This window comes from Anarrhichthys ocellatus, unplaced genomic scaffold (genome assembly GCF_004355925.1).
Source record: "Anarrhichthys ocellatus isolate YVR2014 unplaced genomic scaffold, GSC_Weel_1.0 scaffold5, whole genome shotgun sequence".
Classification (NCBI taxonomy): Eukaryota; Metazoa; Chordata; class Actinopteri; order Perciformes; family Anarhichadidae; genus Anarrhichthys; species Anarrhichthys ocellatus.
This window is the reverse complement of record NW_022280035.1, coordinates 2,783,109-2,807,163: the sequence shown is the minus strand read 5'-3', so window position 1 is coordinate 2,807,163 and position 24,055 is coordinate 2,783,109. Positions and strand designations below refer to the sequence as shown.

The 24,055-nt window shown below is 41.0% G+C and overlaps 3 protein-coding genes across 6 annotated transcripts; 2 read left to right on the top strand and 1 right to left on the bottom strand.

Annotated features, from left to right (window-relative positions):
* The first annotated feature begins 377 nt into the window (after window positions 1–377).
* LOC116382579 (calcium-responsive transactivator) lies at window positions 378–8,694 on the top strand. Of its 4 annotated transcripts, XM_031845758.1 has the most exons (11): window positions 378–512; window positions 1,289–1,365; window positions 1,455–1,539; window positions 1,845–1,977; window positions 2,400–2,633; window positions 3,454–3,618; window positions 4,940–5,041; window positions 5,561–5,653; window positions 5,823–5,942; window positions 6,046–6,173; window positions 6,681–8,694. In XM_031845758.1, exons 1-11 carry the CDS (start codon window positions 444–446, stop codon window positions 6,705–6,707), a joined length of 1,233 nt encoding a protein of 410 aa, XP_031701618.1. In that variant the 5' UTR covers window positions 378–443; the 3' UTR covers window positions 6,708–8,694. The 4 variants fall into 4 exon arrangements, with proteins under 4 accessions (XP_031701618.1, XP_031701617.1, XP_031701620.1 ...); XM_031845757.1 differs by having other exon boundaries at window positions 6,046–8,694; XM_031845760.1 differs by lacking the exon at window positions 2,400–2,633 and having other exon boundaries at window positions 6,046–8,694.
* Window positions 8,695–9,507: 813 nt separating this feature from the next.
* mtg2 (mitochondrial ribosome-associated GTPase 2) lies at window positions 9,508–12,086 on the top strand. Its single transcript, XM_031845575.1, has 6 exons — window positions 9,508–9,851; window positions 10,218–10,365; window positions 10,626–10,741; window positions 10,847–11,065; window positions 11,178–11,316; window positions 11,458–12,086. Exons 1-6 carry the CDS (start codon window positions 9,612–9,614, stop codon window positions 11,850–11,852), a joined length of 1,257 nt encoding a protein of 418 aa, XP_031701435.1. The 5' UTR covers window positions 9,508–9,611; the 3' UTR covers window positions 11,853–12,086.
* Window positions 12,087–14,835: 2,749 nt separating this feature from the next.
* Window positions 14,836–22,222, bottom strand: LOC116382441 (cadherin-13-like). Its single transcript, XM_031845497.1, has 18 exons — window positions 22,075–22,222; window positions 21,609–21,728; window positions 21,373–21,519; window positions 21,088–21,232; window positions 20,821–20,990; window positions 20,544–20,675; window positions 20,273–20,455; window positions 19,308–19,615; window positions 19,082–19,224; window positions 18,759–18,983; window positions 18,409–18,633; window positions 18,088–18,200; window positions 17,768–17,815; window positions 17,550–17,627; window positions 16,967–17,023; window positions 16,761–16,814; window positions 16,560–16,643; window positions 14,836–16,465 (listed from the first exon to the last, which is right to left on the bottom strand). Exons 1-18 carry the CDS (start codon window positions 22,108–22,110, stop codon window positions 16,247–16,249), a joined length of 2,487 nt encoding a protein of 828 aa, XP_031701357.1. The 5' UTR covers window positions 22,111–22,222; the 3' UTR covers window positions 14,836–16,246.
* Between the last annotated feature and the right edge of the window lie 1,833 nt (window positions 22,223–24,055).

Below are 24,055 nucleotides of genomic sequence, written 5' to 3'. Positions count from 1 at the left end.
TGAACATGACTGTGGCATCATCATGGAGTGGTCACATTTTTCTCTGAAGGTGCTAAAAAAACAACTTGTAGCCGACAATGTGGACTGATTGGCTTTCATGAATCAAAGGACACCCCGTACAGAGAGGGAAAGTGGTAGGCTACTCACTGTCCGGGTTATACCAAACACTAAGGGAGAGGGATTTACCCCTGTCACGTAACCCGTTTATCATACGTGTCATTATTCTCATGCACATAACAAATAACCCAGCAGAATCGTATGTTAAATTACATTCTGGAGAAATCCAGTGTTTTATTATTTTTCTTCCTTCGTGACAGGAGAGATCTCACCGTAAATACCCCCCCAGTTCCTGGTAATGGACAAACTGTGTAACCAAGTAGAGCGCTGCGCTCGGGATGACAATATTAGAATAAAAGACGCGCTTTTATTTCCCATATGACAAAATGTCGGTGGCGTTTTCATCGGCGCGCCCCAGGAGTAAAGGGGAGGTGACACAACAAACGATTCAAAAGGTAAAAAAAAAAAAAAAAAGAAAAGAGCCTTCATCCACGTCGCGTCGCTTGTTGTGGTGGAAATATTCTGGTCTGGATGGGAGTGTGCGCTGCTCCGCCGCCAGTGCGGAAGAAAGTAGCCTGTGGTGAATGTCAGAAGAAATGGCAACTGGTATTGTAACGTTACAGTCAAGTGTAGGTGCGAACCAAACAAAGCCACCACGGTGATGAAGGCGACCGCTTCACAAAAGGCGCATCACTGTCCGGAGCTGTCTCCCTGTGATGCTGTCAATCTCGCCGCTTTTCCCCGACTCATGACGAACACGTTTATTTGCATGATAACATAAATGTCCTCTTCAGATTGTGTGACTTGTTTCCAACAATTAACAATTTAAAAGCGCAACACTTGAACTTGTTTATTTTTTATTATGAGTTATAGGTGCCATGCAAGCTCCTTGTCACACAGCGTCCCGGCAGGTTTAAACGGTTATTACGGACAGCCGCTTTGTTGCAATAAGCATACAGCTTAAATAAGCATCCACTGAGAAATGCATGGTAGTGTATGATGAAAGGATAACTGAGCAACACAGGAAACCCCTGAACCCTGTACTCCTCACTGCTGCTGCTGTTAGCTTTGACTGAGTGGATGTTTTTTTGGTAAAAATGCAGTAACTGACCCAGAAAGGGGGGTTGAAGATCTGTGAAAATCCAGGACGACACTGCATATTTAAGCGTATCATTTTCCCTGCACTGTGAGTTGAGACACTGAGCTGAAGTTATTTTGTTGTCTCCCAAAGATGCTGGATGAAAATCATCATTTAATACAATCTATAATGGATTACCAAAGCAAAGGCAAGACAGCTGAATGCACACAGTAAGTGCTCTTTTTTCTAATTCCTGGCTGTTGCTTTGTAAATAAGGTAAATGTGAGTAAATAATGTTTAATTTCCCCATTTTTGACAGGTATCAGCAGATCCTGCACAGAAATCTTGTGTACTTGGCCACGATAGCAGATTCAAATCAGAACATGCAGTCACTACTTCCCGCAGTGAGTCCTTGTTTCAGTAACAGTAGCCTAACAAGAAAGATTCACTGTCTTCGTCAGTTTCATTTTGCACCTATTTTGTTTTTTTTTACACATTCATAATAAATCTATTTTGAGAACATAGTTTTGGGGAGACAAAGCTGATTTAATAGAAGTAAAAATTCACTTTTCTTGCAATTTGTCCACTCATAAATCCATAGAACAAACACAAATATTGCAATTTAGGAGAAAATATAGGAGGCAATATATAAAATATAAAATAAGAGCATGAGATCTGAATTGATCAACTGTGTATTTTTACTTTCTAGCCTCCCACTCCCAACACGTCAATGGGCCCTGCAGGGATGGGCCAGAGTGGGGGACACACTCCGAGCAACCTCAATGACAACATGGCACCTGGACTGCCCCCCGCATCAATGATGCAGAGCCAAATGAGCAATGGTGAGAAGGTGCTTTTCACAGATAAACTCTGGCCTGCTCAAACTTTATCTCCCCTCAAAAAAAAAAAGGCGGACTTGATGTGCACACATGCAGCTCCATCTTGTTGTCCGTCCCCTGTCTTGAGTGCTCTTCTAACCCTGACTATGCTGCATGTTTGTCTGCAGATACTGTTTGTCTGTTTATTGCCTGCAAACATCTGATGATCTTATGTTCAGATAATAGTCAGATTTGTTTGCAGCTACTTTCTGTCTCTGGTTCTTTTTTTCTTTTCTTTTTTTACACACGTCATTAACATTCATCACTCAATCCTCGTACAACCATGCAAGCTTCCTGTAAAGATGAACTGAATGTGGGCCCATGATTAACATGATATGGCACCGCATTGGGACCCGGCTGCTCTGACTGTGCGTGTGTGTCGTCAGGCCCCAGCCATGCCCCCATGCAGCAGCATGGTCAGGCGCAGTCGGCTATTCCCTTCGCATCCCTCGGCCTGCAAGCCGGCAGCTACGGTAGCTCGGCCTCAGCCTCCGGCTTCAGCCACGCTGCGCCTTCCTCCCAGGGCACCGGGTCTGGCTATGGCTCTTCCCCCTCCTCCTCTTCCTCCACACCCTCCTCTTCCTCCTCCCGCAGCAACCTCAACATGCAATCCAACCAAGGTGAGCCAGGTATAGAGGAGCCTAATCGCTGGGATATTTGGTCTATTTTTTTCTATGGGAAGGAATTCTTTCAGGCTTATGATGTGAACACGCCAAAACACTTAGGACTTGATTTTCACAAAAGATGCAAGATGTCACATTTGTCTTTATGCTGTTTTTTAAGTATGATGCAAGATTTGTCACTTAGAGGAAGGGGGTGTTAAAAGTAATGCCTTTTAAGTGTTCAGAGCGATTTAGAAACCAGTAAACCAGTTAGATGATGTCTGAAACACCTCGGAATGTCAAACCGCCCCTGGATGTTGCTTAAAACACTTGCTTGGATGCATTTCTGCACTCATCGGTCTGTAAATCCGCTCCAAATCGAAATAAGCAAACACATTCAGTTCATCAAAGAGGCGTCCTGCCTCCTCCCTTCCTCCCTCTGCTCCAGGCTTTACCTATCTCTGACTCCTGACCCTGAGATGCAGCCCTCCTCTCCCTGGATGTCTGCGTGGATCTCTCTGTTTATGCACTGACTTCACTGGCTTTGTTTGCATTTATACTTCAGAGCAGCATCTTGAAAGCATCTCTTCAAAGAGTTTTTTTTTTTTCTTTAAGCGGCCCCTGACTGATGAACCCCCCCCCCCCCACCCCCTTTTCGCTTTTCCCTGTGCCCCAATTGCTGTGTTTATTTGTCAGTTAAATTATGCACATTTCTGCTAGTCTCAGTTCTGAGAATGCGGCGTATGCTGTTGAATGCAAATGCTGCTATGTGCATAGAGTGTGTCCGTGTATATTAATGTATTAGATCTCTCCCCCCATAATCACAACTCCTTCCCAGTCTCCATGATGCATCAACAGTCTGCAACTCCACAATACTCCTCAGCCCAGGTTGGGGGTCAACACTATCAGGGACAGCAGGCCATGGGCATGATGGGTCAGGGCAGCCAAGGAACCAGTATGATGTCTCAGAGACCCATGGGATCCTACCGCTCCGCACAGCAAGGTAGGTGGTGAGACGTCTTCCTGCCAGTCTGGCGTACTGGATGTGTGACTACAGTTTAGAACTGTTTGTCAGGTTTCCGTTAAGCGTGGCTCTGAATGCCAGTCTCACAGCTTCCAGATTGACGGAAATGCTGAGTTCTTTGCGAGTTCGTGCGTGCATGGTTTTAGTTTTTGCCCTCAAAAATGTGTAGTTGAAGCAAATAAAGATATGTCTGTCGTCTTCCAGCAACTTAAAGAGGCAGACTTGAGATGCATCACTCGTGTCACATTGGGTTCCTGTCTCTGTAAATCACTTAACTTGTGCCGTGTCAGCATGGGCCTATTAATAGCTCCGCCCTGTTACGTCTTCTGAAGGGTGTAGACTAGGAACGGTGTGTAAAAAGGATGGGATTCCGGTTTCCAGGGCAACAGACCATGATTGTATGTCCTCGTTCACCCTGCTAGACTATTATCCTTGCATGACTGGGTGAAGTATTTCCAGATGGAACTTTGTTATGGAATTGTTGTGTCCATAGTTGAGCTGCTCGCTCGCCAGCCACTCCCTGATTGGCCGTGAGGCTGTTGCTAGGGCTCCTCTGTCAACCGTGGCTCCTTGGTCACATCGGGAACTATCGGATATGTTCTTATGAAATGGTTTTGCTATTTTTGCAGAAGTTAAGATGACGCTGCTTTATGCTGCAGCTCTTATCCGTTTTCGGAAACGTTAGGGCCAATTGTGGTTCGTAAAAGAGATTAGGCTGTGCCTGCGTGGCTCTTGGGTACATCTTCCAGAGGGTTTTTGTTCTGATGGTTTTCTGAGTTTGTTAGATAAAATTGAAAGGGAAAGGGAGGTATTGGAATCTGGAGTTTCTGCACACCACCACCAAGCAGAGATCAGATTCTCCCTGATAACTGGCTTTCTGTAATCCTCATTTTCTCAAATTACATCTCTTGTAAATTGTCATGGAATTGTTCATTGTAATTGCTCCACTTTAATTCGTGTTTTTTTTGGGTTGGCCCGCAATAGCTTCCTCTCTAATATCCTTTTAACCCATAAAAAATCATCACCAGTGAAATTGTACAGTACATAAGTAAGTTATAAAGACAATTATACTATACTATTCATAATAGCCTCATAAATCGATGATGGCTTCCAAGAAAGCTGTCGATAATAATCTCCGTCTTTCATTATTCTTCATACTCACATATGCACACACACACAAACACACCTTCAGGCTGCCTGAATTGCCCAAATGTCCTGGCACAGCCCCTTTAGTCTCCAGCTCAGCGGCAAATTGGTCCAACCAACTGTTTAACAAATCGTGGTGTCGCCTGTCTTGCAGGATCTGCACAGCAGTACATGGGACAAGACGAGTTCGACGGAGAGCAGTATGGACACACTCAGAGCTCCAGCGAGCCCATAAACCGGCAATATTACCCTGATGGTAATCGTGCACATCCATAAACTTCATACACACCGCTCTCAGACGCACAAAGCCACATTATAGGTCATGGCATTTCCCTTTTAGCACTATCCCACAGGCCTGAGACAGATTTACTGCTGCGCTGAAGCTTCAGCTCGTCCTCCCCGTCTTTGTCTTTTTTTCCCTTGGGAGAGGAAAAGCACTGGAGAATAAAATGTGCATTGGCCTCAACTGTTTCCTCCCAATGTGTCTGTGTCCATACTGTCCCCTGTATATGGTGTGCCGAAATTTCAGATTTCAGAGAGTGCCATAGCAGTGTGTTGAGGAGAGAGCGCAAACTTCCTCCAGGGTGTTTCTTTGTGCTCTGTGCAGAACATTGAAGCGAGAAGTCTTGGAATTGTTGCCTGTGCTTGTCATTTTGTCGTCGCATATCTGTTACGAATGCTATAAATTCAAACTGCAAATAATAATTTATTTTGTGAGTGGGTTTTGCCTTTCTGCAGAAGAGTTTGTGCACGTGTTTAACGGTGTTCTCTACAGGTCACGGGGAGTACTCGTACCAACAGTCTTCATATGGTGAGCAAGGCTACGACAGGTCCTTTGATGAATCTTCACAACATTACTATGAAGGAGGTAGTCGTCATTCATTTTGTAACTTTAAACCATGTGTTTAGATTTACATTTTCCTGCACCCTCACAACCCTCAGTTTGTCTGAATGTGTCCAACCAAAACTATAGTACAGTACTACCTCTTATCATTAATAGCTGACATACCTGTGTGTATATACATATGTACCTCCAGGTAACTCTCAGTACAGTCAGCAGCAGGCCCAGTACCAGCAGGGATCTGGCCAGCAGCAGCCCTTCAGCCAGCAGCAGTACTCCTCTCAACAAGGCTACAGCGGACAGCAACAGGGATACGGTTAGAACGACCCGTTCAACCTACTGTGCACATTGTAACACACATAGGCACATGCACATCAAAGAATTTAACACATTAACTGAATGTGACCGCTCTGCTACAGGTCCTGGCCAGGGTGGATCCGCTCAGTATTCTCAGTATCAGCAGGGTCAAAGCCAACAGTATGGCTCCTACCGCTCCTCCCAGGGAGGCTCTGCAGCGCAGACGCAGAGGCCCTACGCTTATGAACAGGTACATCACAGTAGATCAGATCTCAGATTTCTTTGATTCTCTGAAACTGGCTTTGCAACACAGACCAATACTCATTTAACATATAGGTAAATATGTGTATAATCTATATAACAAATGCTTGTTTTGGATGGAATTTACCTGTCCATTGTTACTGGCTTTAATCCTTTGCTTGCCGCAGCAGGTGCTTCCTACCATGCTTGATGTTTTTCTGATGCTGCTAATCTCTGATTAACCAATTTAATGACGTAGCATGGTGAATATTAGAGCACACACACAAGCCATCGTTTAAGTAGCTTTAGACATAAATATTATACAATCGAAAACATTGTTTCTTGGTTCCTGTATTCTCAAATCCAACTCTTAAATGAGTAAGTATAAAACATCTAGAAAGCAGATACAATGAGGGGGTAACTTGAAATGATACTTTTGTGCTGTTTGTATCAGTAGTAACATCACAATGTATGAAATGCAATCTAAACTCTCAGTGTAAATCATTTTACATTGCAGGGTCAGTATGGAAATTATCAGCAATAAGGTAGCACACCGTTGTCCTGTTGGAAGAAAATGAAAAAGGAACGGTTCAACAGTGACGCGCTGGCTCAGCTGGATTAGAAGATCTGGCTGCTTCAGATTTATCAGCCTCTCATTAATCGCCGTTCTAGCTAAGAATACATAATCAAATGTGATGCTTTCGTCATCTGTTTTGCTCACTGTAGGGCTGTGTAGCTGAAGTTGTTAAGTGCTACTGGCCTCCCTGCTAAAAGTCAGGGTGCTTTAGTAGAATCAAGGCGGTTAATGTAAACGTTCCAAATGGATTAAATAGGGTACTAAGAAGGAGCAGTTAAGTCCGTCAATGAGCCTCAGCAAATTGCCTGTATCCTTCTCTTTCTTTTCTGTCTTCGCCTTTCACTTGTCTTTATCCCATCCGCGGTTTTTAATGTTTATCTTATTTAACAAGCCTCTTTCTTTATTCTTTTTTTGGTGCGCAGAGCGGGCCCGTGGTTTGTGAGGCTGAGGCTATAAAAAGCAAATTAGCCTCAAAGGAAATGTTCCTTGGTATTTATCAAATAGACTAGGTCTGCAGCTCTTGCTCTAACTCCTAGTTGAGACACTGTTCTGTCTCACGATAAGGGAAATAAATGTCATGAAGGTGAAATTGTTGGTCCTTAAACCTGACCTGATCAGGGGGTTTGTCCGTGTTAGTCAAACTGTGATGTGTTGCTGTGTGTTCTAACATGATGTGCTTTCACTCTTTGTGTATGTCTTTCTGAGGTAATAGACACAATAGTTAGCCGACTGATCCGGACTTTAAAGTGTGCGTCACTCGTGGTGGTATTTTTGACATATATTTTCGGCGGTATTGCTCTCCACAGACACTACATTGTTGTGCAGAGTTGGAAGGGAGTCAAACTTCTCTGACGCCAATCAGTAAAGATTTCACATGAAAAACACGTTGCCACTTTGTCTGCACTTTATTTTGCAGTGACAGTGTACATTGTCTGAAATTTTGTATTGTAGTGCAATTCGGGCTGTTTTTAACGAATGATCCTCTGAAAGCCAAAGTAACTCGGGAACACAACCGTAGCATGTCCCGCACCTCCACTTCAATAAGTGCAATACACTCAGTGAGTCAAGTTGAGATTGGTTCTTATGGTGAGTTTAAGCTGTATATCATTATTTGTAGTTTGTTGACACACAATGATGGCAAAGACTAGAGCTGGTTTGTCTAATGCTATTAAATGTTATGTTGCAGGTTTCAACTGACATGTCATATTTTAGAAGGCTATGTTCTGTATTTATGTAACTTATGGACAGACTATGTGAAGTCTTTCAGCGCACACACATAAAGCTTAGTCCATCAATAGTCTTTTTTTTCAGTAAAAACTTGTATCATTATCTTTTGTACTAGATGAACAAAGTAATGTTAAAAATAGGACAAGTGGTGAAGGGGTATAGAAGGTAATTTTGTATCTATCCATATGTGCTTACAAAATGGGTATATATTATGTTGTTTATTGATTTATTTATTGAAAAGAAGTCAGACTACACCTCCGGTCATTTCACTAATCGCTGTTTCTGATTGTTACTGTGGCTGTGAGGCTCCAGCTTTGCAGTATATTCTGTAACTCGACTTATCTCAGAGGGGTAAAATGCTAATAATATTAGTTGAAGGGTTAATAAATAATGGGAGAAACATGGCTGTCAAACAGTCACATAACTATGTACCACTCAACAATGACAATCATGGGCGTCTCTATACTACATTGGATTTGTATCTGTGTATCATTTGACTGTGAACTGAACATGTATGGCAAGTATTTTCTAGTTCTATGTTGGTGTGTGTGTGTGTGTGAGAGAGAGAGAGAGAGAGAGAGAGAGAGAGAGAGAGAGAGAGGTTTGGTGTGCAAAATACAAATATGAATGTTATCTACTTATCTATTGTGAGACTGCATTGCCTGATCTTTTCTGCTGTCTTTTGTTACTGTTTGTTATATTAAAAAATAAACTGACATTCACCTTTTGTATGTCTGCATTTTGGGATTTTATTAAGTAAATTACGTCATAATAATGTTGCTGTTATTATCATCCTACTTAGTATAGTTATAGGATGAACAATGTGCACACAGGTTTTAGTTTTGTCTGTCTTAAGGTCAATTGTGCATCGGTTAGAGCAGTGGTTCCCAAACTTGGGTCCTCCATCGGATAGGATTTTTGCTTTTAGACATTTTATGACAAAAAGTGCATGAAATCCACAAAATAGTCATTCACCCTGTCATTGTGTTAGTTATGGATGGAAATATAGTGAAAATGAATTCCACTGGGTTAGAGGTTGTCAAATTCTGGTAAATTTAGAGAGGTTGTTGCTAATGTGATTTTGTCAAAAATGACTTTTTATAAACCTTTTTGCCCCTGAGAAGTGTTCAAACTTCTAGTGTTATTGTATAAAATAAGATAATCCTTCATTAGTCCCGCAGCAGGGAAATTTACAGGATTACAGCAGCATATAGTATAGTGCAAACAAGACATAGTAAAAAAAAAAACAAGATCAAAACAAGTATTATAAATAACTAATAAACAGTGAAGAATATTAACTAGGTAAAAAAGTAAAAAACCCACAATAACTAAAATATAATTTAAAAAAAAATATTACAGCCTTCGCTCAATTAATTAAATACTTTTAAAAAGTTGGCAGGTTTTCTTTTCGCCCCGTCTGAATCATAACCATGATCTTAACACACACTCCCGCACAGACGGTGGCGGTAGAGGACCAAATTGCAACGGCACCATAATTACCAATCGCATATTAAAACTGTCCCTACACCGGTTCCGTAGGTCTCCTGGGTGCCAGTGCTATGTATTCACGCTGTAGGTAATACATGTGTTACTGGACATGTCTTAACGATTATAAAATCATATCTCTGTCCGTTGAACGTCACAATGTTGGCAACCTTGTCGAGGGTTAAAAGCGCGCGGTGGCTGTCTCCGGACGCACTTTTAGGATACATACTAGCACGAGAGGTAAGAAGGAAAGAGTCGAGTTTGATCAGCTGTTCTTCCATACCGGCGGCGTGGAGGCGGAGGGTCACCGGTGGTTTCAGGGATGTCAGCACTTCCTGTTCGCTGCTCTCTAAGGTCCGAGAAAACCCGAAGAAGAGAGAGCTGTCTGAAAAGAAGCTGGTACGAATTTGAGCGAACGCGTAATTTACGTTGTATATATTTATTCCCCCTCCAGTATAATAATATCTCCAACATGTTTCACTGGATGTATCCCATGGATAATTCTGAAAGAAACCGGTAATACTGGCATATGTATCTGCATCTAAAGTTAGGTAAATTGTCCATTAAGTGATGCCCAAAAACATTATATTGTTGATTATTAATATCCCATAAGAATGTACTACTGTCTAATTAATCTACAGCTGATCTACCAGTGGTGGAAGTTTTGCAGTACACTTAAAGCAATAAAAACTATATAAATTCAATTATTTTCTGAATCCATCCTTTGCCAACCGTGTGATATATTTTTCTGGATTTTGCTCGTAGACCCGTTACTTTGTAGACCACCGCCGTGTGAAGCTGCTGGCTGGGTCAGGCGGTAAAGGGGCCTGCAGCTTTCACAGTGAGCCGCGGAAAGAGTGGGGTGGACCAGACGGAGGCAATGGAGGTGATGGAGGAAGCATCATGATCAAAGGTAAGTCGGGTGTCCGTCAAGCAATGTGTAGTCTGTTTACCATGCATGTTCTACAATCATCCCCCTCCTGCCTTTAGATACCGTTAAAATGCAGGGCTGACCACTCTACTAGCTGGAACGTAAAAAGATTTTAGTCAACAATCATAAACGATTAGGCTTTTTCCCTCACCATGTCAACACAGTCCCTGACAGAGATCGCTCCGTTTGGCATCAGGTCAAAACGAGCTGCCATCATTAATTCCTCATTTACTTGCTTTCAGCGGACAAGTTTGTGAAATCGTTGGCGCAAGTGGTTCCGATTTACAAGGGAGAAGATGGGCAATCGGGGGGAAACAAGAACTGTTATGGCAAGAATGGCGGCCCAACTTGTATTTCCGTGAGTCCATGAATTAGATCACAAATTAATGTAATGTATGAACACTGAGCACGTTTCTACCATAAACCTGCTGCCTAACTTTGATGTTTTTATTTATTCATAAAGGTACCGTTAGGCACCGTCGTGAAGGAAGACGGAGAGACAGTAGTGGACCTTTCTGAGCACGGCCAGGAGTATCTGGCCATATTTGGAGGGGCCGGTGGGAAGGGGAATAGATTCTTTCTTTCCAATGAGAACCGAGCCCCAATGATGGCAACCCCAGGAGTGACGGGCCAGGAGAGGGTCCTTCAGCTAGAGCTCCGCACCATGGCCCATGCTGGCCTGGTGAGGAAACAAGATGCTCGTGTTTGAAATATGCATTGCCATATTGCTTTTCAACCCCAAAAATGGAATGAACTGATTTTTTTTTTTTATTTTTACAAATCGTTATCTTCAGGTGGGGTTTCCTAATGCAGGGAAATCGTCATTGTTGAGAGCCATCTCCAATGCTAGGCCTGCTGTGGCTGCTTACCCTTTTACAACACTCAATCCACACGTAGGAATCGTCAACTACAGGGATCACGAGCAAGTTGCAGGTAGTGGATTTGAAGAAAACCATTGTTTATTTATTATTTAACAAAGGTATTAGAACGTTTTAAAAGGATCTCGCTTTGTTTAATTTGCAGCTTTTTTCCTGTGTAATTTACACGCTCCATTTTTCCCTCTGCTCTGTGTAGTTGCCGACATCCCAGGCATCATTCGAGGGGCCCATCTTAATCGAGGCCTCGGTATCTCTTTTCTGCGTCACATAGAGCGCTGCCCGTTCCTCCTCTATGTTCTGGACCTGTCGACTCCGGAGCCCTGGACCCAGCTTCAGCACCTGCGTTATGAGCTGGACCAGTATGAGCCTGGTCTTTCCCAGAGGCCTCAGGCCATCATAGCCAACAAAATGGACCTACCCGAGGCCCGGGAGAAGATCGAGACTCTGAAGAGCCTCGTCACCCAGCGGGTCATCCCCGTGTCAGCTCTCACGGGTCAGAACACAGAGGAGCTCATCCTCCACCTCAGAGAGCTTTATGACGGCTACCTTCAAGGAGAAGGCAGTGGGGAAGGAAAACCCACTAGGTGGTAGTGAAAACTATTTCCTCTTGCTCAAGTGATATTTGTATTGTGTATATATTTGTAATGGAAGATATAGAATGTATTCAAATTGCTCAATAAATATATAAACAAAACAAAGTTTGTAAGTTTATTAATGGCTTGCAGCATGGTGCTCAATACACTGAAAATACCTGAGATGTCTTGAACCCTTAACAGCTTCATGCTGCACAACAAAGGGGACACGTTACATGTTAAGAGAAGAGGATGCACTTTTAAATGTTAGGATTGACAAATGCCTGTCTAGGGTCAGTCTTTTAAAATGCATAAAAAATACAAATTCAGTCAATGGAAGGATATGTGTGCATAAAGATGGTTTTGAGCAAAAAAAACACATCATTTACACTATTTGGTACTTTTCAGACAAAATTGTCGCAATTCCTAAATGAGCCAGCAGAGTGCGTGTGTCTCATATAATGTTTTTTTTTGCCTTTTAGTCAAAGCTCTGTAGAGTCCAAAAAAAAAATATTGGTGGGCTGCTGCTGGTTAATGACACAATCTGTATCCATGATGCACATACCATTTAACCATTAGTTCATGTTTTAAAATGTAAATACACATTTAGATATATCTAAATGGGAGTGCCATTCACCTTTATGAATGCACAAATCATGAACTGCTGTATGGACAACGAACATGTTGACGTTTCGTTTTTGTGTGATTTCTTGAACCTAAATATAGTATTGAACCTTAATATAATTGCATGGGGTCTTTGCACCATTTATCCATTGTGTGTGTTGTTTACTTGCTGCTGTAGCCAACCTGGAGGAACCAGCTGCGTGCAGACAGGACACTGGGTGGGAGCTGCTGTTCCACCTGGAAACCCTCGTGAAGATAGTCCTGAATTCCTTGCACCAAGCCTGAATATGTCCATGAAACAACATGAACAGATGCATGAAAGAAAGAATATAAAAGCTACCAGCATGTAAAAGCATGTAACATGTATAAGCATGTAACAAATGAGATCAGGCTGAGGGTGACTATAGCATGTGAGAGCTTCCACCTGGTCAGGCCACTGCTGCACAAAGATGACATCAACCCCTTTGCTTCATGAAGGGCTGCTGCACCAGGATCACAGGTTCAGTGTGTACCAGGTGGTCACATTCTGCTGCTCCCTTTGTTTAGAAAGAATGCTACAGCACTCATTTACAGACACAGCTAGAGATCTCCCACCTGGTATGTTCCTCTCCTTAAGGACTCTGTGGGAGACTGTGTGAATATTCTCTCAGGTATTTGCAGCCTCAGTCTACATCAAGATGTTCCTCCTGGGACCCCCCCCCCCCCCCCATCTGCAGAGCCACATGTGTATGCATTACACAGATTACTACACAAGTATCTCTGCCATATGACAGTCCGCACCTTTTCCAGATGGCGATGCAGACGAAAGATAGTCCCATACGATTCCAGCTCCTTTTCGTCAGATTCATAATCATATGCCACACCAACAACTACAAGACGAACACAATTCATTTACATTGAAAATGGAAGATGAACATTTTGAGTAAGAGCGTCTCCATGTCCTCCACCAGGCCTTTGATTAAAAAGACAAAGCAACAAAAACATATGCAGAAACAGAAATAGCATCCCACATACAAGACACAGCCTACTGTGCCAGTTTGTGCCAGTACTGTTGGGTAATTTGATTTGCCAAACTGTTTATGCTGAATATGCAAAATGCATTTCATATGCATTGAAAACATTCTAAGATGTTGAAAATAATAATAATAATTGTGGAATTTATTGTGTTTGCGTCCATTTGTTTTAAGTATAAAGTGCAATATTTTAAATGTTTGTGTTTAAAGTAATCAAAAATGATCAGAATAGATTGCAATTTTTCAGTAACTGACTACATTTCAAAATAGTCTGACCCAAACCTTGACTGCCTTTCACATTTATCTCCAAATCTATATTTTGCGATGCTATCACGGTCACATATGTCAACAGACAGAAAAATAAACATGTTTCAACGCCGCTTCTGTGGTGGTTCACGCTACAGTGGCGTTAGGTGTCTCCAAAGACTCACTATAGCGGCTGCTAAAAAAAAAAAAAGAGTGTGTGTTCACTGACCTGCTGTCTGTTAACTGTTGAGGAGCATCCAGGGAGCCCATATTTCCAAGAAGAGAGCAGCCGACCCACTGTCAACAATACGTTGTCTCAGTTTCCGCATATTCTTTTCTCAGGAGCTGGTAAATCTGATAGTTGAGGTCAATGACTGTCTTGGACAAAAACAAACTACAATGTTGTACGGCCACAATGTGTGCACGTTGGAGAAGATTGCCAGTAACAATAAACGTACTAAGTGGGGCTTTGTTTGTTTTGGAGTTATTCTGCCTACTAGTGGCCACAATGTGATCATGCTGCTATAAATACTATGAAAACACACTTGTTTATGTATTTCTTTCTTTAGGTATGGTAACTGAAATTATTAATAGAGGTGATAATATCATATGCATTATACAGATAAGTACACAAACCCACAACTTTTCCAGATGGTACTCAGACGTAGCTGGTGCCGTATTCAGGCCCATTTCACTCACTCCTAATCCAATCACCTCAAGTTGAGTTATGGAGAGGAGGGAGCAGACTTCATAACTGTAAGCAAGATCATCAAAACAATATAAACATGATGCCAGAACAGCTCTATTAAGTAGCCCACATGGCAGTCATATTAAATGGATGTGCTCTTATTAGTCGTTGTCTAATAGTTTTTACTCTGCCATTTCCTTTAGTGCAGGATTACTGCATAGTGCAACATCTAAATGCAAAGTGTCTATCTTTATGTGGTCCTATTTGAAACAAATTTAGGTTTTACTGAGAACTATACGTGAATATGATTCACATGAGTACAAATAGACTTATAGTACGTGACTTTTAATGGTGGAACATGATACTCTAATTTATAGCCAAATGTCAAGCAACTTCACCTGGTGTCGAAGGCAACAACAGATCATATTTTCACCTTTAAATACACATCGATTAAGGACGGCTGGCAAATTAAATACAACCACTGAGTCATGGTGCTTGTTGGGATCACACCCATCTTTGAACTACGTACCTGTAAAGTGTTTTGACCGCACCGTGATGTTATCATGTTGACATTATCTCACCACAGATAGACAAATAAACACCTAGAAAAGTACTCCAACCAGCCTCTGGTTTGTTTGTCATCCAACAATAACAGGTGTCACTAAGGCTACATTTTTCCATGATGACACGCACACAAACACACACACACACACACTCAGACTCACAAGGTAAAAATAATTACACTTGCCGGTATTGAGGCAGGTTAACATGATCTTTTAAAAAATATAGAATATACAGTAAGGTTCCTTCAAAAAAAAAATATTCAGACATGTGGATATGTACCCACATCGAAGCTCATTCATGTATACACACACACACATACACACACACACACACACACACAGAAACAAAACTGGCTTGACAAGCTGGCAGTGCAGTTACATGGAATTATGATCAGCTGGTTATCAGCAGTGGTTATCATACTTCCTTGGAAGTGCTTTATTCACACACTGACACACCTTCATACTTTTAACACTCACACATGGGGATAGGATTTTTCCCCCTCTGAAAAGAATTGTCAGCATTTCAAGAATGGACTTGTTGTGACTACATGACCAGACGGATAGACGGTACCATGTAGCAACGGTAAAGGCTAAAAGAATGCATGAAAAAAACGTCCTAAAATAAGCCTTAAGATATCCCAAAGAAAACAATGTTCAATTGAATGTTCAAAACACTTTTGCCGTCTACCACGTTGACTGAAAATATCCTGCTTGAAGTTTTGACTTCGAGCAACCGTTGTTACATCCGTGTCTTCATTGTAGACGCAGTGTTTGAAATCCTATCTCCACATACCATGGCCCTGCCCCACACACCCGGTTACATATCCGTGGCATATCATGTGCTGCTGCAAAGAAAAAATGGCCTCGTGATATGGTATAGAGTAAAGTTTTGTGTACATTTAAAAGCAGTTAATTCCATTCTCCACGTCACACATGAAATCCCTTGTTCCCTGCCCAACACCAGAATATTTTTGACCTAAACTTCATCGACTTTCAGTAGGAATGACATTTAACCTGAGACCCACCGCACTTGAGAAAAACAGGTTGAGTAACATGCCGGATGAAATGTTTCTGTCGCTAACAAAGGTCTCCATAGCAGTTCAACTGAACTGTGCAGTTCAACAAACTGGAAGTTTGACAGCTAAGCAAACGTATCCAAATGTATCCAAAGATTAATGCAATTCGCAGCTATTTTTCCCACCAGGTTGCATTGTGAGACATGTTGTCTCCTCTAATATATTACAGATAAAATCAGTGCAGTTTTGATCTACATTCATATTCAACTCTTCCTGTGGGCAGCGCTTCCACTAGGCATGCAGATTGAGGCCAGAGTATTGAAGTTGGAATCCAGGTCCAAGTCCAAGTCTGGGTCAAAGGAAATGTCAGGGATGGAGGAGGCGTCGGGCTCAAAGTCGCTCCTTGTGTCTCCCTCCTCAGCATACACATGAGGAGCGTAATCACCCAGCTCCTCTCCTTGTGCCTCCAGGTTGGACAGCATCTTTAAAATGCAGAGGAGAAAAAGGAGAATGTGTTTTCTAAAGAGAACAAGCATTACCTTAGGTTTGAAAGATTGATTCAACTCGTGTCATTACCATATTTAGTACTTTGGGCAGCATTGTAGAGTTGAATACAGCATTCTCTTGATATGCTGAATATCCACTGTGTCCATTCCAAGTCTGGGAAATCAGAAGCAGATAGAGATCCAACTTAAAATGTCAAAGTTCTATGAATATATTGAAATAAATGAAATAATGGAACATTAAAGGGTTGGTAGTAGTGTAGATGGCAGATACCCCACGCATAGAGTTTCTGTGCGAATTCCTCATTCTCGATGACGTTCCTGTTGACTGGAAAATCAAATAAGGTAGAATTTAAATAACTGCAAATGTCACGGCTGAGTAAAATTCTTGATATTTGCCTTTTTAAACTTCGGCGAGTTACTCACATAAAATAATAATAACAATAATAACAATAAAAACAATAATAACAATTTTAGTACCCAACGAGAAGAGGTCGAACGCCTAAAGTGTCCTTCCAGAATTGAGTTAATTGGCAACTGTGGAAAAAAAATATCACTTTCAAAATCATTTTAAATAGTGTCCTTTTGTCACTCGACAACATAAGCATAAGGTTTGCAATTTATTCCAGAATTTTCTAGCTGTCAACAAATCTAATGAAAAGACCAAAACAAAGAGTGTGTTCGTGTTAAGCCCCAAGTTCATTCATTCCCAATGAAAATGTAAATAAAAAACATTGAAAACTTTTTATTAAAATGAAGGCTAAATCATTTCCTAAAACATTATTCGAGAGTAAATAGTATATATAAAAGATTATTATCTGTGAAGGTTTTGGTGTGTTAAGAGTATTTACAGCAGCAGGACGGTGTCTGCGGGATCAACTCAAAGTACACTATAGGACCCATGATCATTGTTATGTCACTCAGTGCAATGTGATTTATATTTGAGCAACGGTGGAGCTCTTTCAATGGGATTTGTATTTTCCTTTAATCTATGTTGCCAATTTTTACAAAATAAAAATAGAAATCACAACAATAAAAATAATGATAAAAATAATTTCTGTACCTGATTCAAATAGTCCCTTTGGCCTGTTGAGATTTTAGTTTGGGACATTCTACACTCCGTCTGGTCATTTGGCACAAACTGCAAAAAGGCAATTTCAAGTAAAGTCAAGACCATACATTAGTAACTGAAGAACAATAAGTAGTATTTATATGATGCATAACAGATTAAGAAAAGTTTGCTTCATAGGCTTAAATTAATGTGTATTTTCCATCACTTACTGGGAATGCTGGCATTTGGCCGTATCCTTTGTTTAACAGCTCAAATACCTGTTGACAATTTAAATACATCTCTTACGATTTTACAACAAGTCACACCTATATTTATACTTTATAAAAGAAAATATAGGAAAATATATAAAGATGTGAAGAAAGAATATACGAAAGAAAATCACTTTTGACTTTACAGTTAAAAATGATTTAATAAGCGTTAGTAAATTATTATTTAGTGTGAAAAACAAGTGTGTGTGTGTGTGTGTGTGTGTGTGTGTGTGAGTGTGTATTTTGTATTAGACAATGATAACTACATTAAAAGTATTTACTTCGCAGTCAGTTCCCGGGTTCTCAATGTTACTCTTCATCAGATTTTGTTGTGTATCTGTGATTGCGAAGCTCTTTTTCTTACATGACAGCAGCAAAGCCAAAAGTAGCACACCTGTGATAAAAAACACACACAAATCAAACCGTACAGTTTCATGTCTGAAATGAATCCTTTACCTGAGGAAGGATCAACATGTAATAAAAGATTATGTCAGTTTCATTTAGAAGATATAGTGTGAGTCGACTGTGAAAACATTTCAACTTTGAAAAAAAAGACCTCATAATCCTCACACAATATTCACAATTATGAAGATTTGTCCTACCTGCAAGCAGTGGTATTACAAAAAAAGCAGCCCCAATCCCTTCTCCTCCGATTGAGGAGCTTGCTTTACGGAGGCGACAGTTTGGCCTCGCTGGGTCTTTGCAGTTACACACAGTAACCGACAGGTTGTGTGCAGATCTCTGGCCCTGGAGGTCTAACACTTCCAGCAACAACTCATATTGTCCTGAAGGAACTGTGGGGTCTTTCACCAGGTTGACTGAATGCCCTGTACATCCAAAACAAATTGACACATTGTCAAGAATCATTGTGACATACTGTATAAACCAGACTTCAAGGTTCGTTTCTATACTAGCAATGATCTCGGCTACGTTTGTCGGAGCTGGAGTTCACCTTGCAAAGGGTCAAACTTCCACTTGCCCTTCTTCTGATCCAGGAGCCTGAAGGCGAACGGTCCACCGTAGGGCTCTTCATCCAGGTCCACGGCCGTGATGTTGGCCAGCGAGAGTCCATCAGATTGGCACATGTCTATGTTGCTTGCAGCCAGGGATGGGGCATTGTCGTTCTCATCTGTAATAAGGATTTCCAGGGTTCCAGTGCCTGTCAATGCAGGTTGACCTGGTGACCAAAAACACACGTTGTGCACTTTCAGTAATGTGATGAAGAAATTGTGATCAATAACACGTACACTGTGTAAATACTCCTGTAGTTCATACCATTGTTGACAGCAAATATTGGGACCGTATAGACATTGTTTTTCACAAAGACCGACTCCCGGTCAACGATCTTTGTAGTGCTTATTTTCCCAGTCTTGGGGTCCACTGAAACCCAGTCAGCTGGATCGTCTCCCTTTTTGTAACTGAAACACACTCGTGTGGTGTTAGACATTTTCAAGTTCTCTATTAATGTGGAATACTGTTGAGATGTATCTTCATGACTTACACAATTGTGTTGGCACCGGTTTTGTCAGGGTCGCTAGCTGTAAATGTTACCAGATACTTTCCGGCCTCGACATTCTCAACCACCGTAACTTGTTTGTTAGGCAGGTGGAAGATTGGAGGCTCGTTGACATCCTCCACAATCACTGTCACTGTCACGTGGTGGGTGGTCGTACCAACTTTCTCTGTCTCAGTGTTTACTTTCCAGAGACCAGCGTCGCTGCGATCCACCACCTTACAAGAGGAATATGGGATCTCATTCTTCACACTGATAGTCACATTCTGCATGTGACCGTCTTCATAGTCCAGATGCTGAAAAAACGAAAGTGACGCAGAGATATATTGAAATTCATAAGGTTCATCACTGGTAGTCTGCGATCAGTGCAAAAAAACTAAAAGCATATGAATTACCACATTCAAGGAAATACATTTAAGTTTCACTCTCTTTGGCAGCACTACAGTACTGTATATATATGGACAGACTTTTCCTTTTTTAAAGTTCATTAAAAATCAATAATGTTTTTGAGAATTGATACAGTATCGCTAAACATAATATTGCGATACTCAATTGTGAGTCGATATTTTCTTGCAGCCGTATGGTGGTTGCTTTACCATTTTAAAGAAAGGTACAGTGGAGCATAGTTTTTGTGGTTCAAGCCTTCGTGAGAGCAAGAAGCAAATATACTGAGTACTGCATAATATCCGAAGTACACACATCAACAAAGGGCATCTGTGGGGAAGCAGCTTACTCAGGAATCTCCCGAACTCCACTAGGAAGTGTGATTGAGCGCTTTATCAAAAGAGTAGAACATATTCTATCAGTTCTTTATTCGCTAGTGTTTATTCTTTTAAGATACCAAATTGAACTGAGGTTTTAAGAGCGGTGAGTGCTTTAAAAACTAAAAAAAAAGGGTTTTGTGTACTTTTACTAAATCAAATGGACTGTAGCTTGAAAAGAAGACAACATACCTTTTCCACATACAGTAGTCCTTCGTTTGTCTCAGGATCAGTCGTGATTCTGAAGTTCTTGTTTGTGTCTCCTTGAATTTGATACTTGGCTCTCCAGGCCGCTGTTCCTTTGCTGTCTTTGTCCGTAACTTGCAGACGTTTAAGAAGAACATTTTTCTCTCCTTCTTTCACTCTCCCAGAACCCTGGAATAAAAAAATATATGCTTTTTTATTATGAAATGAAACTGTTCAAGTATTTCATTGCCTTCCCCATGAAGAAGTAATGGCTCACTGTTTGTCCTGTTATCACAGGGAGATGGTTATTCCCATCGTTTATATTGACTGTGATGGTGCTGGAGCTGGAGAGCTGTAGTCCCTCTCCACGGCCTTTGGCCTCCACTATAATGGTGTATTTCTCTGCTTTCTGGTCGGTAAAAAAAAAATATCATGAAAAAAATATCATGAAACACATTTGATTTGGCTATATTATTCAAATTTAAGAGATGGAAGTTATGTGATGAACAGATTTGATATTATTGATTAGAGAATTGTGCAATGTGTCCTCTCACCTCATGGTCCAGACACCCTTTAAATGAAATGGTTCCGCTTAGATCGATCTGGGTTATGTCGAACTTCAGATCAGCTGGGTCAGGATGGACTGAGACTATTTCTAAATCAAATAATTGATACTTCTTACTTCTGTCATTATCCATTACCCGAACGGTAATCAGGTCTGTGCCTGTCGGTATCAGAAGAAATTAGTTGTTTTATTTCATGTTATCATTTCATAACAGTTGCAGTAAAGATTAACATGAGAAAAAGAAACAGCAGGTTACCTTGTGATGTTGTCTCATTTATGCTGATCTCCTGCTTGTCATGGTCAAACGTTGGAGTGTTGTCATTGGCGTCGATGATCAATATCTCAATGCCCAGCTCCGTGTCTATGACGTGACTCTCTCTGTCAAGTGCCTGGAACATTAGCTGTCATGCAAATGTGAGATTTGTGAAATAATGAAACCCTCCACTGTGCTTCACACACACACACACACACACACACACACACACACACACACACACACACAGGTCCAGTAATAATGCTGTTTTAGTAAAGTCCTTCAAACCTTTATAACTTGGTACTTCTCAAAGTCGACAGGGCGGTGGACTGTAATCACGCCTGTGAGTCTGTTGATTTGTAATACGCCCTTGGGTTCCTTTTCAACACCTTCACCGTGTATATTGAAAAAGGGGATGTTCTTTTCAATTGTAACCTGTAGGGAGTAGAAACACAAAAGCAACGAATTTTGCAATGATCTTTCTGCATCTTGTCATATGTAGCCTACTACAGATAGATACTCACGTTGCCCAGGACGTATGGGAAAACTCCTTTGTAGCCTTCATCGATACTGAAGGAATCAATGATCCAGTTTCTTTTTTGTCGCTTCAAAACTTCTGAAGATGACGCGTGGACTCCCACAAACTGCAGAAACACATTATTCATGCCAGATTAGGTACATTTAGGAGGTTTTTGTAAGAGTAATTATTCACAAAGACACTTTGTAATTAAACTCAAGTCACTCAACACCTCCTCTAGAGCAGTGCTCGGTGAAAGGGACGAGATCAAGTATATTATCTATAATCTATAACGCTGACAGACAAATCTGGGTCTGCTGCATTGGTTGTCATTATGATTGATTGATATTTCATTTGTACTTTCCAAATTGACTATACTTTAAAGCTGTTCTGACTGTTGACATACACAAAAAAAACCTTTATATTTTCAACCCTTCTGTCCAGAAATACTGACACTTAAGATACATTCTTACCAGCATCAGGAAAAGCCCGAGGTGTGTTGTCTCCATAGTTAATCCAGAATCTAGATCATGTGTTTTTAGAGTCGTTAGTTCCTTAGTTGATAGCTTAGTCCTTGGATGCAGCTGAATGGATGCAGGTTCTGGCTGCAGTGTACCTGTGAGTGGGAGGGCCTGTTATCATAAATGATCTCACTTGAACCTTTATAGGTCTGGCCTGTAGCAGCTGGGTGTGTACAAAATACTGTGTGTGTGTGTGTGTGTGTGTGTGTCTGTGAGCATATAATGTAATGCATATAATGCAGTTTGATCTGTAAGAGTAATATTAACTCAATAGATAAAACATTGAGAAAGACATATGATTAAGCACAGATAAAATATATGATAAAATGCAGTATATAGTATGACAATGTATTGTATATGTTGTGTTCCCCCCCCCCCCCAAGGACCGTTTCATCACAATAGGAAAAACAGGACAGAGCAGTTATGTTCTGACCAACCGGAACTTTGTCATTGTGAAAATAATTGGGATGATTTTACAACAATGACATGAACACTTTGGGTCTCCACAAGCCCCTAAAATATTAGAAAGCTTGTAAACAGCCTCAATGTACTGTAGATGAAACACCGTACAGGCTCAGACTCCGTGTTTACGAAGTAGACTACTTTTGTAGTTTTTCTTGTTCTTTTGTTGACATGTTAAATTAAGGAGGGTATTTCAGCTGTCCTTTTGTTGTACTGCAGTTGTTTTACTGTGTGTAGTAGTGGAGGTTAGCTTTGTATTTTAGAAATAAAAAACATACCTTATTCCATGTTTTAATAGTTTGGCTCATCACTCTCTCTAGACATAGAAGGAAGCTGTAATGTAATTTTATGAGGATGGGGATTAAATATAACGTTAAAGGTCAGATTACAATCTACTAATGTCATTTCAGCCCAAAAGTGTTATAACAAGGCCTTTTATTCTTGCTTATTCATCAATTTCTGCATTGATGAAGATTCAATCAAACCTTTGTTTCTGTCAACTTTGACTTTTAATTATTTCACAGCATCAACCTTAATATGTTGGTGTTATTTCCAGTTGATCAACACAATGCAATTCATTGTCTATATCTATAATATACATAGAAATTATATTGTGTTGTCTGTGCTCATTGTCATTGCACAGGAAGTATGCTGGATGACTCTTTGGTGAGTATTTCCAAAGAATAAAACATCCGTCAGTTACTGGATTTGCTAGTTTTACAGAGGAAGGATTCACTCCACCTTTGATGTGTTCCATTACGCAACTGTTAACCACATCACAGCACAGACCTTAATTACACTGTGGTCTAATATGTTGCTATTATTTATTAGGAGATATATTAGATCACCTAGGGCCAGTAGACTTGGCACAGTCTAATGTAAGATACTTCCGTAACATGGGAACATTAATCTACAAAGATGAAATCAGGCTCATTAAGCTCAATATTGCACCATTGAGACGGTTTTTATCATACTGAGCCATTGTTTTGACAACTGCAGAAAATCAAGGAGAGCAGAGCACGGCACATCAATCACAGCAAAGCGGCAATGAAGACAGAACGGAATTGCGGATGAAGCGCTCCAGAAGCGAGTCCATCCCCATAGACCCCCATGTTAAAATGCAGACCTTCACAGCAGAAATAAACATGTTTACAGCCTGATACAAGAAAACGGTTTTGGTCTCTGAAGCTAATATCCCCATTCATAACAACTGTGCGGCGGGTGAATTTTAAATTAACTCACCCGCTTGAATCATATTGAGGCTTAAATTTGTGTATAATTAAGGGAATGGCCGCTTTAAGTGACAGGGGTTTGCCCTCGCAGCCGCTAGCTGTCTGCTAGGCGTCACCTTGGCTAATTCGAGTCACTGGACTTAACCTCGGCTCCGTCTTTGTGGTGACGGTGCCTTTTGGAGAATTCTTCATGCAAATATCGGACAAATAATAAGGCCGATGTGTGGGCTTTCATGCAA

What these genes read in the sequence shown, in the direction of transcription:
- LOC116382579 (XM_031845757.1), top strand. Translation starts at nt 444, where the DNA reads ATGTCGGTGGCGTTTTCATCGGCGCGCCCCAGGAGTAAAGGGGAGGTG. An exon ending in TGCAGTCACTACTTCCCGCA is followed by an intron (nt 1,540 to 1,844) that starts GTGAGTCCTTGT and finishes TTTACTTTCTAG; the next exon opens with CCTCCCACTCCCAACACGTC. An exon ending in CGGACAGCAACAGGGATACG is followed by an intron (nt 5,943 to 6,045) that starts GTTAGAACGACC and finishes GCTCTGCTACAG; the next exon opens with GTCCTGGCCAGGGTGGATCC.
- mtg2 (XM_031845575.1), top strand. Translation starts at nt 9,612, where the DNA reads ATGTTGGCAACCTTGTCGAGGGTTAAAAGCGCGCGGTGGCTGTCTCCG. An exon ending in CCATGGCCCATGCTGGCCTG is followed by an intron (nt 11,066 to 11,177) that starts GTGAGGAAACAA and finishes CGTTATCTTCAG; the next exon opens with GTGGGGTTTCCTAATGCAGG. An exon ending in GGATCACGAGCAAGTTGCAG is followed by an intron (nt 11,317 to 11,457) that starts GTAGTGGATTTG and finishes TGCTCTGTGTAG; the next exon opens with TTGCCGACATCCCAGGCATC.
- LOC116382441 (XM_031845497.1), bottom strand. Translation starts at nt 22,110, where the DNA reads ATGGAGACAACACACCTCGGGCTTTTCCTGATGCTG. An exon ending in GAAGTTTGACCCTTTGCAAG is followed by an intron (nt 18,634 to 18,758) that starts GTGAACTCCAGC and finishes TTGGATGTACAG; the next exon opens with GGCATTCAGTCAACCTGGTG. An exon ending in ACAGAAACTCTATGCGTGGG is followed by an intron (nt 16,644 to 16,760) that starts GTATCTGCCATC and finishes CTGATTTCCCAG; the next exon opens with ACTTGGAATGGACACAGTGG.